A 17,691-nucleotide genomic window follows, 5' to 3' on the forward strand; every position below is an offset into this window, starting at 1 on the left:
CTTCTTTTTTGAGAATTGGCTGCGCTGACATGGCTCAGACAAGCGAATAACTATGCTAATGTGAATAGGGTCTCTGTGTGTAGATTTGAGGAGTAATGACCTGTGTGGGGCTCAAGCTAGAGTGTGAAATGAAGCGGTTCAAAGATGTTGACCCGTTACACACATGCAATTTTAAATCTCCATTGCCCCCGGCACTCTGTTATACTAATGACAAAATTACTGTAGCTAACATATACGCTTTCTGTGAAAGAACCATTGTTTTGAAACTCTCGACGGTGACACTAGTCACCTTATCTAAAATGAATGAATGGGCTCCAAATGTTAAAAACAAATCCGAACTGAATACTTCAGGAATAGTTCACCCATGAATAACAAAAATCTGTCATTTACGCACCCTTGTGTCATTCCAAACCTGCATTTTTTTATTTTGTGGAAGAAGATATTTTGAAGAACTGCTTTTGTCAGTTGAACAACATTGGACTCCACTGACTTTCACTCTATGTACAAAATGAACAGAATTTTCAGTTTAGGGTGAACAATCCCTTCAATTTTGTAGAAGTTGTGAAATTACAGTCTGTCATCGTGTAAATAAAATAGTGTTTACATTTTTTATTAAAAAAAAAAAAAACAAGGCATTAAATACAAATTATATTTGAACAAAAACATTTCCTTTCTTGAAGAAAGTAATAGCTGTATAATTTCTAGTTTAGTAACATAAAAAGCTTTTTAAAGAATCATAATTTTAACTGAAAAAAAAAAGCAATTACCCGTGAACGGAGGGATCTTTAAAAGTGACTTGCGGGTGAGAGACCCTGGCATTGCACAGAATGAGGGTGGCAAGCTTTCTTGAAGATCAAATAGCTTGAACATTGACCTTGGATGTTCTTTGAAACACGCTTGGCCTCAGCTTTACTGAATCTTAGTGTTCACTTTACTTTAGCTTAGTTTAGCTTAAGTTAGCTAAAGTTAAGCTTAGATTTAGCTTAATTCATACCATAGAAGGCCTACATAACCTGAAGATTTAAACTAAACCTTACGCAAAACGATTCGAGGACAGCATCTTTGCTAAGCTAACAAAAGACACGTCGTACTCGGCACTGTAGATAAACAACAAACCTAAAACAAAAACAAAAGACTTTAGTGATTATATTCCCAAAAATATGCTGAGTTCTATGTTTCACTACTGTGCAATCAACGGGTCACTGAATTGTTCTCAAAGACATAGTTTGGATCAGCTTATATTTCTTTCTTGGATAAATAATCTTTTTAGCATAAAGTTCACATGCCTCTTTAGCTGGCCTGAAACAAAATATAGATTCATATAACATTTTTTTTTTTTTTTTACAAAACAAAATTACAAGTTAAGGAAGGGCTAATAGCTTAGCACACTCATATGCTCTTTCCCCATAATCAAGTCAGATAAGGTGTAGCACCAAACATTTTTTGTTTGTCATTTCTTTAGCTGTTTGGGAAAGGGGTGAGCTATTTGTTGACGCTATGCTAATAAGCTAACGTGTGGGCTACCTCTCTGGCACCCTCCACCTTTCAAGTCTTTTCTCAGGAGGTCAGTTTTGAGACAACAACACTAGCCCTGGTTATCCAACATGGCCGCCATGTTAGCCTGTAGCTTTCCTACTGGGGTGATCAATATGGATATTTAGAGAGACAGAGGGCGGAAAAACCTGCGACAAATTTCCGCACGGGTTTTGTTAAGGCATCGATTTCACAAACTGCCATAGCTACACTGATTTCGCAGCGGTAATTCAGGGCACTGTAGCTTTACAGTTACATTCAAACCCATAAACAAGACGTTGCACAAAATACATGCTTTCAGCAAAGACTTAGAAATGTGATGGACAATGATAGTCAGCAACTGGAGCATAAATCTTATATTCAAAGTGCTTCATGATGTTTTGAAAGTGAGATAATGCCCACGTGGAGCATATCAATGCTGTCCCGACAACACAAGCTAACAGCTCTGCGTCCGATGTAAGATAATATAAACAAAACGGGCGTTCATCTAAGTATGTCCTGGTATAGAATCGTTTACAATTGGTCGAATTGTTTTATCTATCTGTTGGCCGTTGTGACAGGCTGGAGTACGTGTTCAGGGGGGGCCAAAGTGCATGAAGTGCTTGTGCTTCAGATGGAGTCTATGGCTAGAGCCGCCTAGTGCCACTGAGCATGCCCAGTTTAAACGACCCTACACCAGGAGGGCAGAAACAGGAAGTAGGACTTAGAGAGAGCCGCTGGCAGAGAGTGATACACGCTGTAGCAGAAAAGAGAGACGGAACAAGTACACAACGTCCCTCGTGTACACAAGAGTACATATGCTCAGACATAGTGTGCCGTTACGGAGTTAAAATTTGCTTGTACTTTTGACTATGTTCACACTTCCCTCTCAGGATACAGTCCGAAACTGAAGACATGACACTCTCTCTGTCTCCTCCTCTCGTTCTCCCCACTCTCCTGAAGTGTAAAGTGAGTTGCTGGTCACGTGAGTCCATGCCTCAGCATACAAGTGGGAGGTCAGCTTTGGGACAGCACTTTTGAATTTGTATTCATGTAGTTCTTTAGGGGAGATATCCCTCTTTGTCTCCCTGTTTCCACCGCTCTGCCTCTCTCTTCCCTTCACTTTGTCTCCATGTTAATGCAGTGGAGTTTCTCCTTTCCGTCGTAGCCGGGTATGTGTTGTCCATACTTGTCCACACACCAGCAGTAGCCTCTTCTGCGCCCTTTGGATGGACGGCACTGCGGAGAGAGTGGGTGAGACAGGAAGAGAAACGCATAACCATATGATATTTGGACGGGTATATGCAAAACAGACAACATGCTCCAAATGGAAGAGACAGTGGCATAAACACACATTTCTCATCGCATCACACTTAGGTGAGAGAGAGTAACACGGATGCTAGAGCCAGAGAGAGAACGAGGGAGAGAGATTGGGGTAAAGGAATGCCAGAGGGGATTTAAGGGGAAGTATGTAAGGAAAAGAGGGACAGAGCAAATTTGAACAACTATAAAAAAAAAAATCCCATTTAATTAATATTCAGTGTGTGAATTATTCAACGGCTTTTGGGGAGTGTCAATTTAAATTTTTAGGGCGCAATTATTTAGTAGTATTATTTTTATGTGAATCCCAGTATCCCTCACAAAGATCTATCCCTCTTGGACCCCAAAGCAATTCTACTGACTGAGACAAAATTTTAATTGATAAGCCCAAAGTATACTTTGTTTTTTACGTATATGCTAAGGTACTGTGTGCGATGCAAATTTTATCATAAGAACACTATGTACACTGATGAGCGCGTGTGTGAGGGGATTAAAAGATATCTGCAATTCAATTTTAAATGAGTGCATAGTCATTTTTATTACGCTTAACTTTTGCAGAGAAAAGGCACAGACATTGGACAAGAATGAATCTTTCTAGTGTGCATGTGTCGAAAGCCGCACGCACAATATCAAATAGAGTATACTTTGAAAGGCTATGTGTTGAACTGTGCGTGCATGCTAATGCTATATGCTAATGTGTTAAAAATATTATACTGTGCCTGAAATTAAAGAAAAGAAGATTGTTTTAATGTAAATGTCTTAATGATGATGAAGTGATACCTCACATATCACATTACATTACATAAGCTACATTTCCCGTGTTTTCAGTTAGCCTTTGGTTAGAAAGCTATCAGCTTTTTCCACATTTTTCCACGCACACTAGGATGTATGTGAAAAATGTGTACGTAAATATGACATCATCAGTATAGTACTCGCTTGATTTTTCTTGCACTAGAACAACAGAAGAAGAGATGGAACAACAATAACATCAACAACAACAGACACCTGCATTGACGAGCACTTGTGTGAGTACAAAGACATTTTTATTGCTTTTTCAGAGAAATAGTGCAGACACTGGACAAGGATGAAATACGCACATGCTAAGCATTTGCATCAAAACTGAATATACTTTGGGCTTTAGTCTACTAGCTTAGCACTAGCAAAAGCTAGTTAAGAAAAGCTCTTTTGATTAGCTACAACATGTTGCGATGAGCATGTCCGTGTATGTGCTATTTAATATGGATCCCTCAGCCTGATTGTATTAGTTTTACTAAATAGTTATCTAAAATTTTTAAATCTTTAAAAAATGAATAGGCAATAACTTTAAATGTTTTACCATTACAATAACTAAGAACGAATGTCACCTTGAATATCAAAACATGCTTAGGCCTATATCATGGCTGTAGTTATTTGTCTCGTGCTTGTCTTTCTCTCCTTTGGCATTGAGTTGGAGACATGTGCAAGTCAAACATCACATCTAAGTTGGAAGAATGCATGCCTGCCACTCACAGTGAGTGTGTTTATGTGTTTATGCATTTATGAGAAATAGAAAAATCAGTGCATCAAACAAACTGTCTTCTGTGGTTCAGGGGAATTTAACAGACAAGGTGTACACACACACACACAGTACTGTAAAATGATCTGCAATGCGTACTTCCTGTGTTTGCATTTGCTGATTATTTACATGCAAGTTTTGACAACTTGTGAATATAAAAATTCACAAACATACACATGCACACACAACCAAGTTTTGCTTTTATGAGAGGCTTAAATGTCTCTGTCAGCCTGCTGCTGATGAAACTGAGATTTTGTGTTCATAAAAACAGTTGAAAGTGAGAAGTTAAATTTGACCAAGCTAAAATATTTGCCATGGACTGTTAAAGGGCTTCTAGGACTATTTTAGGAAACTGGCATAGACTCAAAGTCATCTGGAGCTTATTATACTACACAGGCAAAACAAACACACACATACACACACAAACAAACACGCACACCCACCGACACACACACACACACACACACACACACACATATCCTCATGTGGTACATTCATTAGTGAAAATCTATTCTTTCAGACACAAGGGAAAATAAGGAGGTAACAAACAAGAAAGAAAGAACGAACGAAAGAAAGATAAACAGACATTGTGTGAAGAAGGAGTGGATGAGTCAGAGAGAGAGAGAGAAAAAGAGATCAAAAGCGGTTTTATTGAAAGAGTACCAAATTAAAATACCTCAAGCAGAACAAGAGCAGTCTGGGAACGAAACCTGGCCTCTACAAGGGGTTGCTTCAAATGCTACACTCATCCTTTCAATTTCAATTGTCTCCACACCCACTTGATGTTTTTGCTATAACAAATATTTGTATTTGACTAAATAAGTAACATATCACTAGTTTTTTCATTTGTTTGGTTATGAGTTTGTCTGCGTCTGAACAAGAGAAAGAATGAGTGTACAGGAAGCCAGTGCTTAATTTTTAAATTATGAAGTTCCGGAACTAGGACTGGAATAAATAAATGGTATGAAATAAATTAAAAACGTGCGTCACAATCTTGCTTATAAACGTACATTAGATATAAAAATGCCTTTCCAAATAATTAATGAATTACGGTTACCTTTTGTACTTTTTTAATATTGCAAGTTATCGACCACATTAAAATTATATTTGCTTATTCATCAAACATATGGTCATTGCATCAATTTCTTGCAGGGGCATATAAGGTGGGGGATCCACTAAAATAGGTGCTGGATCCAATTCCAGAGGAGGTGGATCCGGATCCTGCTTGTTCCGGCACAAATTAAGCCCTGCAGGAAACTACTCAGTGCTGAGCTGCTATGTATTATGGGAATGTTCCATTCAGACTGTACAGACACACAGGATGCTTTCTGTTCGATGTAAGGGGACTAATAATGACTAAAGCTAGGTATTTCATTGTACTGCAGTGTCATAAACAGACAATAAAAGTGATATTTTTAATGTAAATCAATGTTTATTTTCTCAACTGACGCAATGAGCAACAAGAGTATTTGTTGAACGCACAATTTCTATTTATTTGCTGCCCCCGAGTGAAATCTAATTAGTCCCAAATCTTGCTCCACATAACAACATAGTGAATGTCCAGTTCCATATGACCAGAGTGTCAAGTACATTACATATTACAATACTGTACATATACCCTCAAAACGCATAGTGGCATGATTGATGATTGATTACTACATGTCTACACATATATGTGTGTATGTGTCTGTATCAGAGAAAGACAGAATGGCATTAGTAGGGTGCGGGGTACACCCCTGTCAGCATGGCGATTTCTGGAGGTTGCAACATAACAGACCTGTGTTGTTGTGAATGTATATCTATGTAAAAGAGGGAGAAAGAGACTATGTGTATACATGTCTGTCTAACTGTATATATATATATGTGTGTGTGTGTTTGTGTGTGTGTGTGTGTGTGTGTGTGTGTGTGTCACAAAGCAAGCCTCAGTCAACGTTGGCCCATAATGATGCCCTTATGGGCAGCAGGAAGGCGGAAGGGCATTAAAAGCAGCCACAGGGTAAACACAGACTCATAAAACACACACACACACATACACAATATGTGAATGCAACAACTGCATGTGAATTAGAATGGTGGTTGTTTTCTTTGCCAGACTATACGAGCAGTGTGTGCATGTGTGTTTGTGTCTGTTAGGTAGTATGCCGTTTGGGATAGAAGCTGCCCCTGGAGTACATTATCATTATATAGTAATTTTGGTGCAACTGCAAGCACAGAGACTAGACAAATAACAAGTATGAATATATATCAACAGTCTCCAAGTCAGAATCAGAGGGAACTGATAGTCCAAGTATATCTATCCTGGAAAAGCCTGTGTCTTTACAAAGTGTAGTTTGAAATATTTGTTCTGTGTGTGTTTGGTGCATGGGTGACCATATCTGTGTATTGGTGTTGGAGTGGAAGCGTGTGCACCCTGGATCATTCCCAGCATGCCTGGCCTAGTCTAGTCTCTCACCCCGCATCACTGAGATCCTATTCAGCGTGAGAGCTTAAGTGGACTGCCTGGCCCTGGGAGAGCAAGGAAAGCCAGTAGATCAGGGGGCCGTGCAATGCTCCAGCCCAGCGCAGGAGTACAGTAACCTGGGTGAGAGATGCGTCTGGATTGGGAAGGGTAGAGGGGGGTTGGCGGTGCTGGGACCGGCATGCCTGGCCTCCGCTAACACACTGAGCCAATTCATATAATCAAGGCTAAAATTAGCACGGATTGGACTCTGCTCTCCCCAGGAATGGCCTTCAGACACACATACCCCCACATACATATACAAACGCTCCCATTACAGATCTTATTCCGGGGAGTGTAGGGACCCCCAGGCATTCAGGACATCTACAGTTCACTTGTGTGAGTATGTATGCACAGGAGTTTGTGCATGTTTGTTTTTCATGCCAAAATGAAAATAAATGACTGTGATCTGAGGGTCGACCAAGATTTAGGCTTCGGCTTAAATCACCACGATGGAAGCAAAGAAATTTCAGCTGGAGTCAGTCGGAGGGGAATCTGATCTGCTTGATATTCATCATGTGTGGACACAGCCTGTCATACAGATGTTCTTCTACTATTACCAGAGATCCAAGCATAGGGGTTTAATTTTACAAAACAAACTAGACTATATTTGTGCAAGCCAGATACAGGAAAGGATGTGGCATGGTTTGAATTTATGTTGTTTGCACTCACGTATACGGTTTGTCTTTTGCTGGCGCTGTAAAACCACTAGACATTGATTAGTTGAATTGTTAACTTGTCACTGTCCTTTCTTTCAAACAGGGATTTTAAATGGACATAGGGTAATCATGGACAGAGGGCAGGAACAGGATTGGAAAATGTCAAAGCCAGATTTGCACCTACTTACTGTTGGAGCAAGAGAACGGTCTCCAAAACTTTATTTGATACAGGTGCCACTATGAATCTCTCTCTTAGATACTCATGCAAACCATCTGCAAGACCCTTGTCTTTCCCCTTAAGGGTTTGCGGAACATGTTTCTTGAGACCTGAACTTATCACTTTCTCTTCACTCTGAGATCTTAGCCCTAGAGCACAGCCTGTTTTCTCCATAAACCCAGGGTCCCTTCAATGGGTCACATGTTCGATGGAACCATATGCTATTAAGCATGTGTGGGTATATGTGTGCATATCAGGGTAGACTTCATACTCTGTAGTTTCAGCATGAAGCAGCTCCTAAACAACACATTTTTCACACTGATTCTAAATCTCATCCTCTTTCTGAAACATTTCCATCTCTATCTCTCCAGTGATGTCATTAGACCTTTGGGGTCACTGGGGTATCTGTCAGAGAGGTTTTCCAAATTCACCCAAACTCATTAGGGCCATCCAGACAAGGCCTTTTGACGCATGTTCTTAATAGGGGGTTGCGGGTGACTCACAAATTTCCGAGAATTGCATTTGCCCCCACCAACCACTATTCAGACTCACTCATGCACCCCGTCAGTTGAGGAAACAACAGATACTTTCAAGAACCAGCATGCACATACAAATAGGCCCCCACCTACTTTTCCAATACTGTTGTGACAGTTGCTATGACAGTTACTTATCGTCTTGTACACGGATGGTGGTAGAATAATAGTTTGAGAATCTGGGCTGATTACACAAAGGTTGCATGTTTGATCCCAGGTAAGGATGGTCTAAAAATAGGATGCCTATTTCCCCCTTGAGCAAGGTACTTAGCCACATGGGGGATAGGCCCTGTAATTGGTGCAAAGTAAGTGACTTTAAATAAAAAGCATCTGCAAAAGAAAAGTCAAGGCACTCGGGTAAAAGGTAATTACCTGTTTTTTCTTGTAGAAACCCTTTTGGTCGCAGTTTGGAATGCGGAAGCCTCTTGGGTTCAGCACATTTGAGATCTTTAAAGTCTTCATAACACTCTCCATCTCCCGACGACATGGGCCCTGTACACACAGAGAGAATGCAGAATTACAGGAAATATCCTACTTGCAAACATGTGAGGAGGTTGGATATGCAAACAAGTAGAATGGGAATAGAATGTACTCCACTCCAATACATGCTTTGTCTTAAAAATGCATGTTGGCGGAAGAACAGTGCGTGCTTACATATTCAGTTTCTCTCTTTGACTCCACACTGAAGTTGTGAATATCTGTATGAACCCCACTGGAAACTGGCTCCCCTTTAAAGGTCTGACTTTTCTTTAATTGATCTCTTTTGATCATCTCCTCTTTGGGGTGTGACATAGAATCTATGGGCTCTATTGCCGTCCTCGGCCCTCCCTGCGTGTCTCCGGAAACAATTGTTGTGTCCTGGACTGTCTCAGCTCCACCGGCGCCTGTTGCCCTGGTACCATTGGAGATATGTTCCTCTCCTTCCTCTTCAGGGTTATCTGAATCAAAAGACAAGTGTTCCACAAGTTGATATGATTCTTTAGGGTCTTAATGAAAAGTCTGTAACACAGTTTGGTTAAAATTTCTCAATGGTAGTGTAAAAAAACACCTTTTTAAACCTGTCAAAAACAGCTCTTGTCAGAGCAAGCGATGGATCACGAATGATTCACGCGAACATAGACGCATTTAGGCAGATCGGGGGCGCATTCCCTTCAAAAACAAGCGTAATCCACTGCATCTTCTGCGGCTCAGATGTTGGGAGTAAATGACGACTGCTATATTCATTATTACATCCAACAACAGAACGCCTCAATCGCTTAATCTGAGACATCTTGTCTTCCACTGCACCGGAGTCGACACAATGGCGGACAGCTCTCAGCTCACTCAGGGAGGGTCTAAGGTAAGACGACCTTGTCAATCGACTATCGTGGGAGCGGCCTGTGCAGAACTACGTCATTCTGACAGACCTCTCAGAACAGCCTGATTGAGAAAGGGGATTTTAAAATAGGGATTTAAAAAAAAAAAAACACTGGGTGGATTTTTATCATTATAGGATGGATGTGTACACACAGTTCCAACACACATTTATGTTCAAACAACTTGTAAAGTGAATTTTGCATCCAATGACCCCTTTAATATATATTTACAATCTGACTATTAACAAAAGCAGCATTCATACAACTGCATCTTTTCACATGAAACAGAATAGCACAGGGGGGTCCAATCCTGCTCCTGGAGGGCCAGCGTCCTGCAGAGTTTAGCTCTAACCTGCCTCAATACACTTGTCTAGAAGCTTCTAGAAGACCTTAATGAGCTGGTTTAAGTGTGTTTAATGAGGACTGGTCTAAACTCTGCAGGATAGAGGCCCTCAAGAACTGGACAGCCCTGGAATAGCATAATCCTAAACATCTATTAGCATATAGAGTAGATCACTGATGACATCAATTTGTAGGCCAGTCAAGATGGCTATTTCGCTATCGGTTCCCTGGGAATTTCTTATGGGTTGGGGTTTTAGCATAGTGGTTTTCAATTTATGAGTAATGTTCAATGTGGCTAACACAACTTCAAAAGACTTATTGAGTCCTACCTAAAACCAGAATTGTGAAGTTGTTGTGTTTATTTAAAATGCTTTATTTAAAATTTGCTACAATTGTTGTCCGATTCGTCAACCCTGTGGTACTTGTAGTCATTATTTAGCAACATTTACTTCTGAAAAAACCCAGAAGCTTCCAAATTCAGTTTTGAGCTATGACTGTGTAATTTATGGAGTAGAACAAAATGTGAAAGTCTGCAAGTAATGTTTACCACAGGCCTTATTTCACTCATAAATCGAAAAACCGCGATTCTAAAAAACCATGGGAAATTCCAGAGGGAACCCATGGCTAGAAAATGCAAATTCTCTTCCAGCTTTTAGGACTACAGACTGAACAGCTCTATTCTAAGATTCTTCTCCATCAGAATAGGCATTTTACTTGCTTTTACAAGCAAGCATTTACAATAGAAAGTGTAAAAGCTCATCAGAAAGACACAGAGAAAAAAAGTAGCAGAAGAGAAAGAGATATAGAAAGGGGGAGGCGGAGGAGTGAGAGTATTTATAGTGCACCAAGTTACAATCGTTATAAGCAGAGGACAGACCACCTGACCCTAAACCCAGAAACCAAATACGGCTACAGGAGGGAGCGTTTGACTGCCTTCAACTAACATGGTCCGATAGGATGGTCTAACCAACAAACATCACATGCTTTCCTCTCTGTGCCCAGCTGAAGCTTTGCTGTGGGTGCTCACAAAATCTATTCAATGCAAATGTGGTTTCACTGTGGTCTAAATGTCCTTTCCTCTCATCCCACACCATTCCTCAATACGTGAACTCTATACTTATCCTACTAAATAACATTTAGATGTATTATTAGTGCATTTGTATCAACATCCCTACTTCACTTAATAATTATTTACTTTTAACCAGAGGCGGACAAAGTACACAACTTCCTTACTTGAGTGAAAGTACAGATACCACTGGTCAAATACTACTCCACTACAAGTGAAAGTTGTAAAGACAAATTTTTACTTAAGTAAAAGTACGGAAGTACATGTTTTTGAAAGTACTTAAGTATCAAAAGTAAAAAGTAAATGCATTGTTTTATTGTCGCATTGTTGTATACTTACAATACCTTATGCCACTAATGCAACCTACTGAATACACTGATTAGCTTGTATTATCTTTGGAATTAAGAGCTTTTATGTTACCAAACCTATAGAAATGGAACAACTGAATGAAGATAATCATCTTTATTTTTGTATTTAACACCAGGAGTGTTAACTACATTGAACTCATTTTAATACTTTTTTAAAAGTTACAAAGTTCTTTTTCAAAGAGATATTGAAGTCTATGATATGGTTCATTTTAGGCAAACAAAGCAAACATTGAAAAGAAAACAAACCTTTAGTCTCTTCAGAAAACTGGATCATACTCTCTCAGTATGGCCATGGGTTTGAAGGTTGTGCACCAAATAACCATCTTTTTGAATTTTGCCATCAACTGATCAGTGTTCATAAAATACTCAGAAAATCAGTGAACTTCACAACATGTGGCTAGGGTTGGGTATTGTTTGAATTTTATCCATTCCGATTCTGATTCTGCTTATTGATTTCAATTCTTATTGATTCCCAGTTTAGATTCCAAAGTTTTCATTTAACGTACTTTTTGATCATTTGTTTGCACAGAAAAAGAAAAAAAGCATTTATGTGCAGTGTTTTGACAATAAAATAATGTTCAGATTCGTATACTTCCCTGACCAGTTTTTAGCAGCAATTTACCAGTAGGCCAAAGTTTATATATATATATATATATATATATATATATATATATATATATAATATAAGCAATTTTTGACAGATATATTAGCCTACCATTTGTATTGCCATAGTTTAACTACAAAAATCAAACTATAGTTAATATAATGAAACTATGGTAAATTTGTGGTTACTGAAGTTTTACTACAAATAGCATATGGTTACTATAGTGAGATAATAGTAAATTTGTGGATACTGTGATTTTACTGCAAATACCATAGTTATGGTTACTATAGTAAAAACATGGTTAATTTTCCAAAGGGCTTTAAAGAGTTAAGACATGCCCTTTTAGAGCGCTTTTAGCTGTGCAGTAGCGCGGACGTTTACATTAGTTTAGCGGGGAAGATCCCGAGGTTGCCAGATTTGCGCAAAAAAAAAAAAAAATCAGCCAAATGTCCATTCAAAGCAAGGCGGAAAACTTCAGGCTTAGAAATACTGTAACACTTGGCAACACAGGAAGGTACTGGCAGATCGCAGGCCGGATTTTCGCAGAAAAAAGGGTTCAGTGAATCTGAAAATGCACACACTGTAAAAACTGCTAAATATAACGACTTTCTACTTGGGGACCTTGATATAAATGTAGTTGAGTAAAAAGTACGATATTTGTCTTTCAAATGTAGTGAAGTTAAAGTCGCAAGTTTCCAGAAAAAATAATACTCGAGTAAAGTACAGATACTCAAAAAGTGTACTTAAGTACAATACTCAAGTAAATTTACTTCGTTACTGTCCACCTCTGCTTTTAACTACTAGATCCATTATGAGAAAAGTTCAACCTCTGTCATCATCTACTCATCCTTGTGTCATTAAAAACAAGTGGTATTTTGTAATTTATTGAGGAAAATGATAAGGCTGCTCTTTTCCATTCAATGAAAGTGGAAGGTAACCAGTGGCTGTCAAAAAAATGTGACAACATTTTGTGTAATGTTTCGGTATGAAAGAACTTCTTTATAAAACATAGCACGCTTAACACCATACACAAATTCCATTGGTTTCTACATATCATGAAGGTGCAAAGTTGGAATGTGCAGAAACATGAAGAGGATTAGAAAGCTCTTTTTTTAAGTGAATAGCAAGTTAAAAGTGGTTTTGTTACTCCCAGAAAACATTTGTATGCCTTTTTATGCACAAAAGTCATATAGACTACTTTTACGGTGCCTTTTTGAAGCATGACCATGTCGAGTCACCAATTTTCCTTTTATGGAAAAGAGCAGCACGAACATTCTTAGATATCTCTAGATAATGTAGGGGCTTGATTCGTTTCAAGCAAGGATACAGTAAGTAGATGTTGAAGCAAATTCCCTTTTATTTCCCCAGACAAAATATTTGCTCTTGTATGTCGTTTTGATAAGAAACCTTTGCCAATAAGCTAAATGTAGAGAACTCGTCGCCAGCACAGATTTTGCAGGACAACTTCATCACTCTTTTAAAGGTGCCTTTGAGCAGCCATTTACTGTGGACAAAATGCAAGCACTTGAGACACGATGTCCCAAATTGCACTCTAGTCTCTGTTTTTACTAACTACATGGTAATTTCTCAAATGCAAGCAAAAGCAGTTGACCAGTAAAGGGTCCAGCGAGGAGTGCATTTGTCAGCTTCAACAAATGCCTGGCGAGAGCACTGGGTGAAGATGAATTATGGCATTGTTTAAACATGCTGTCCTCTTGGGGTTTTACAGCTCTTGTCTGTTGAATAAATATTCAGTCTCTGGCCGTACAAAACAAAGCAGAGCTCTCGCAGGAATGAGAGACTAATAAACAGCTGGAGCAGAAGAGAAAGAGATATTTAGAAAGAAAGACAAACAAAATGGGCTATTAAATATGGAAAGTGAGAGAGAAAGACTGGAAGAGAGGGTGGTGGAACAGGACTGGCATCGAGAGATAGATGAAGGTGCACAAGATCTGAGTATTGTGAAGAACTGTAGAGATAGTGGACAGGATTCAGCAGAGTGGAAGAGTTAAGTGAAAACAGATTTTCCATGTGTGTGTGTATGTGAGTAAGTGCGCACTTGTGGCACACCAAACACTCCTCTGTAGCCATGGAAGCTGCTCTCCAAACCAGAATTAAACTATGCCTTCATTGACGATGACATAACAACAACAACATCAACAGCAACTTCTGCAACATAACAACTCGAACAAGGTAAGCAATTGTAATGATGGCACATAATGACGGCTAATAACACGTGCGACATGTCGATGCCTGCTTCCCTTGCATGACCCACCGTACCTTCCACATAAACAAATCCAGGACAGAGGAAGAGAATGGAGAGCTATCTAATTCAGGAACTTGAAAAACATCAATATTTAACCCCAATGTAAACTTTTAGAACTTTTCATGCCTTTTTCCAGCACCTAGTGGCCCATTTTGAGTCACTCAACCTCACTATTTGTTCAATCCCAAATGAGCAAACAATTTATCATTCTGGGTAGAACGTGAATGAGAGGGTGAAACAGACACATAGTTTTTCTTCTCAAAAGTAAAAATGAGTGACTGGGCACAAGGCAGGTGAATTTCACTACCAAGGCTTGGGACGAGAATGAATCCGCCTCTTCTGAGAAATCTGCACGATTAAGTATATAACTGCATACGCACAAACAACGTCATAACTCATAACCTCATGATCTTTCATTCCTCTTGCTCCGCCACCGTTCCCACCCAGAATCACGCTGGGCCACACTGCTACCAGACCAATCAAGCCCTGAAAAAATATCATAATTCATGTGTGGCAGAGCCTTGGGGTGGAGCCACGCACACCATGGCAATGGAGCCCTGCTCTCTGGTTGGCCAGAGTGTGTAATTACCATAAAGTGTGGTATGATGGGAAAGAAGCACTGAAAAGCAGCATGGGCTCAAATGAAAGGGCAGCGGAGGGAGAAAACATGAGGTAAGGCACTACTGTAAAACAGTTGGCGCCCCCAAACTGCTTTTTAAAAGTGACTCTGGGTCCTAACAATAGCCTTTGTGTGTGTGACAATGTCATGGTTGATTGCTTCAACACACCACAGCGGCTCTGTCAAATAACTAGAGAGGGTAAAAACAAATTCAGTCGGCCAGCTTGACGTCAGTTATGACCAAGAACGCTACTTATTTTGGTTGTGCGGCTCCGCAACCTTCCCTCTCTCAAGGAATTCACTAGGATGAATGTGTTGGCTAGGTGCAAGCTAATAAATGCGCACTAAGTGATGCACAATAAAACCTTCGACACAGGTGCCGCTGGATCTATTCTCAGCTCGCCCGCAAGGAAATGACTTTGTTAGAAATCCTATGCCAATCATTTCCATTTTGCTTGTTGCTTGACCCTGTCAATGGAGAGCGTGGAGTTCCTGAGCCAGTAAACGGCTAGAGAGCATCATTCACAAAACGGTGATCTCCGCTCTTCTGCAGAGACTATATATAAACGAATGTGGCATTCTTAACGATTGGGTTGGTGAAGCCAAATTTTAGTGCACACACAGATACACAGAGCTGTTTCTCTCTCCATCTCTGGCTCTCTCTCTCACACACACATACACACCACACACATAAAACGGCATAGAGAGGCTGCTGTAGCGCTGAACCTCGAGAACAACGGCGGTAGTGTGGGGCCGTCTCTCGGTGGCTGGACTTCATGACGACTGCCTGTTACCGGAGGTTGCTGCGTCATGCCGGTGTTCTGAAACTCTGACCTACCTGCTCAGGATGACCTGCTTCAGTCATGTTTAAAAATACAATATCTCATCAGGCAGAAAATAACCTGTTGGGATGTATTACCAGCGTAATGCCTTAAAAACACAAGCAGAATGTGTTGTCATGCAGAAAATACATATCAGGATGTCAACACGGGCAGCTTATCTTGTTTATCTAGAGTAACCCACAACCCTAAAAAAAAAAAAACCTGTTTGGAGATGCTAATGTCTATATTGTGGCATGAGTGCAGTGAAGTGCTGTGGTATGTGCTGCATCTTATGAAAAGTCAGTGAAAAAGTCCCCCCACCCCACAGACCTGCAACATATTTAACCTGTGAACATATAAACCATGTTACGCACAGCAGAGTAAACTCACACTGATACACAATTGAACACACAAGCAATACACCCAACAGTGTGGATAGTGTTTGATGGGATGTTTAAGACACCACACATACACAGGCTGTAAATTATGGGGGGTTTGGGTGTCTGACACCACTAATTGAGGCTTCACTGCTGAAGAAAAAAAAAAAAAAAAAAAATCCTAAAATAGTTTACTGGTCCTACCTGGTCTCCCAGTCTAGATATGCTGGTCTTTATCCTTTTTATCCAATATATTAGCCCAACCAAGCTCGGGGACCAGCTAAGACCATCTTAGGCTGGTATAAGCTGTTTTTGTTGAAAGAAAGTATGTGTATGTGTGTTTATACACCTACTAATATGTATAACAACGTTTCAGTAACCAAAAAAGTTAGATTACAAGTTAGTCAGAATGCACTGAATAAATCTCCTTCGCTTTAAGAGGTAACCATAGCAACAGTATGCTGCTCGAGTGTGTATCGGACCCAACATCTCCGAAACGCAAGTCCGGTCATTATTTATCAAATTTATTAAACAAATCGCAGGTATGTGACAAAAAGTTTAAATTTCACTCACACAAATTCTGGCCCCATTAAAGTCACTGAATAAATAACACACTGCGCATACAGTACACTAACAGACGCTCACGCTGAGCGGCGAAATGACGGCTGTGCGTTATTTACAGACAAACCGTGCGCGCTTACCGTGTCCGTGCGATGGATTGCCGCTGGGCTTTTTGTCCGGTGCCTTCGCACATACGCCCCGTCCCTCCAGCAGAGCCTGCAGAGGTTTGCTTTCCCCGGGGCGATGTTGACAGCTCAGCCCGGTACCGCAGCGCCCTGTGTACACTCCGCACGCCTGGCCCTCGGTTAGCGGGCAAGTCATGCAGCACCCGCAGCCCGGCTCCTTTACCGGCTCGGCGCAGTCCTGGGGCAGCGGTTTACACAGCACCATCGCCCCGTCGTCACATGGCTCGCAGCGGACCACTGGGCTGACGCTTGCTGCCCGCCGGACGAAAGCTGCGAGCAGCGCGGTCAGGCAGAGCGCACACAGTCCCGTCATGGAGCCGAAGCGCTGAAGGGGTAGATGCGTGGAAAAACGGTGCTCAGATCACCTCACCTGGATGTATGATTACACTAAAGCCTGAGCTCTCAACATATGCCTTGGGAAAGTAGCGGCGCTTTGGTTTATGCTGCTGTCACGTCGGTTTGACTAGACTGTGAACGAAGCCGCTGGGTCTCTCCATCTGTAAGTGAGTTTAAGTGGAACTTCAGGTTTTATACAGGCAGGAAAAGCACGGGCACTAAGTCACTCCCCCCGGTATGAATTATGTAGTCACCGGTCTCGGTCTTAAGGGACCGCGCGCATCCTTAATGAAATCATTCAACACAAGAGACGTGGGTGGAAAACAGGGAAATCTTGCGAGGGCTTTTAGACCGGTCATTATTGTCATTTACGGGCATTTGGAAAGCTGAAAAAGGTAGCGGGTTAACACCTGTTGACGCCGCCAAGGTAATGTAACCAACATGTCATGTACATCAAAAATAGCCTACCACGAATTTATGTAGGCTAGTACACATGAG

General features: G+C 40.6%; 1 protein-coding gene across 1 annotated transcript; it reads right to left on the reverse strand.

Annotated features, from left to right (window-relative positions):
* Window positions 1-403: 403 nt before the first annotated feature.
* On the reverse strand, window positions 404-17,364 carry igfbp3 (insulin-like growth factor binding protein 3). Its single transcript, XM_058757064.1, has 4 exons — window positions 16,813-17,364; window positions 8,948-9,231; window positions 8,666-8,785; window positions 404-2,751 (listed from the first exon to the last, which is right to left on the reverse strand). The coding sequence occupies exons 1-4, from the start codon at window positions 17,168-17,170 to the stop codon at window positions 2,632-2,634; spliced, it is 882 nt and encodes a 293-aa protein (XP_058613047.1). The 5' UTR covers window positions 17,171-17,364; the 3' UTR covers window positions 404-2,631.
* Between the last annotated feature and the right edge of the window lie 327 nt (window positions 17,365-17,691).

Source organism: Onychostoma macrolepis, chromosome 20, assembly GCF_012432095.1.
Source record: "Onychostoma macrolepis isolate SWU-2019 chromosome 20, ASM1243209v1, whole genome shotgun sequence".
NCBI classification, from domain to species: domain Eukaryota; kingdom Metazoa; phylum Chordata; class Actinopteri; order Cypriniformes; family Cyprinidae; genus Onychostoma; species Onychostoma macrolepis.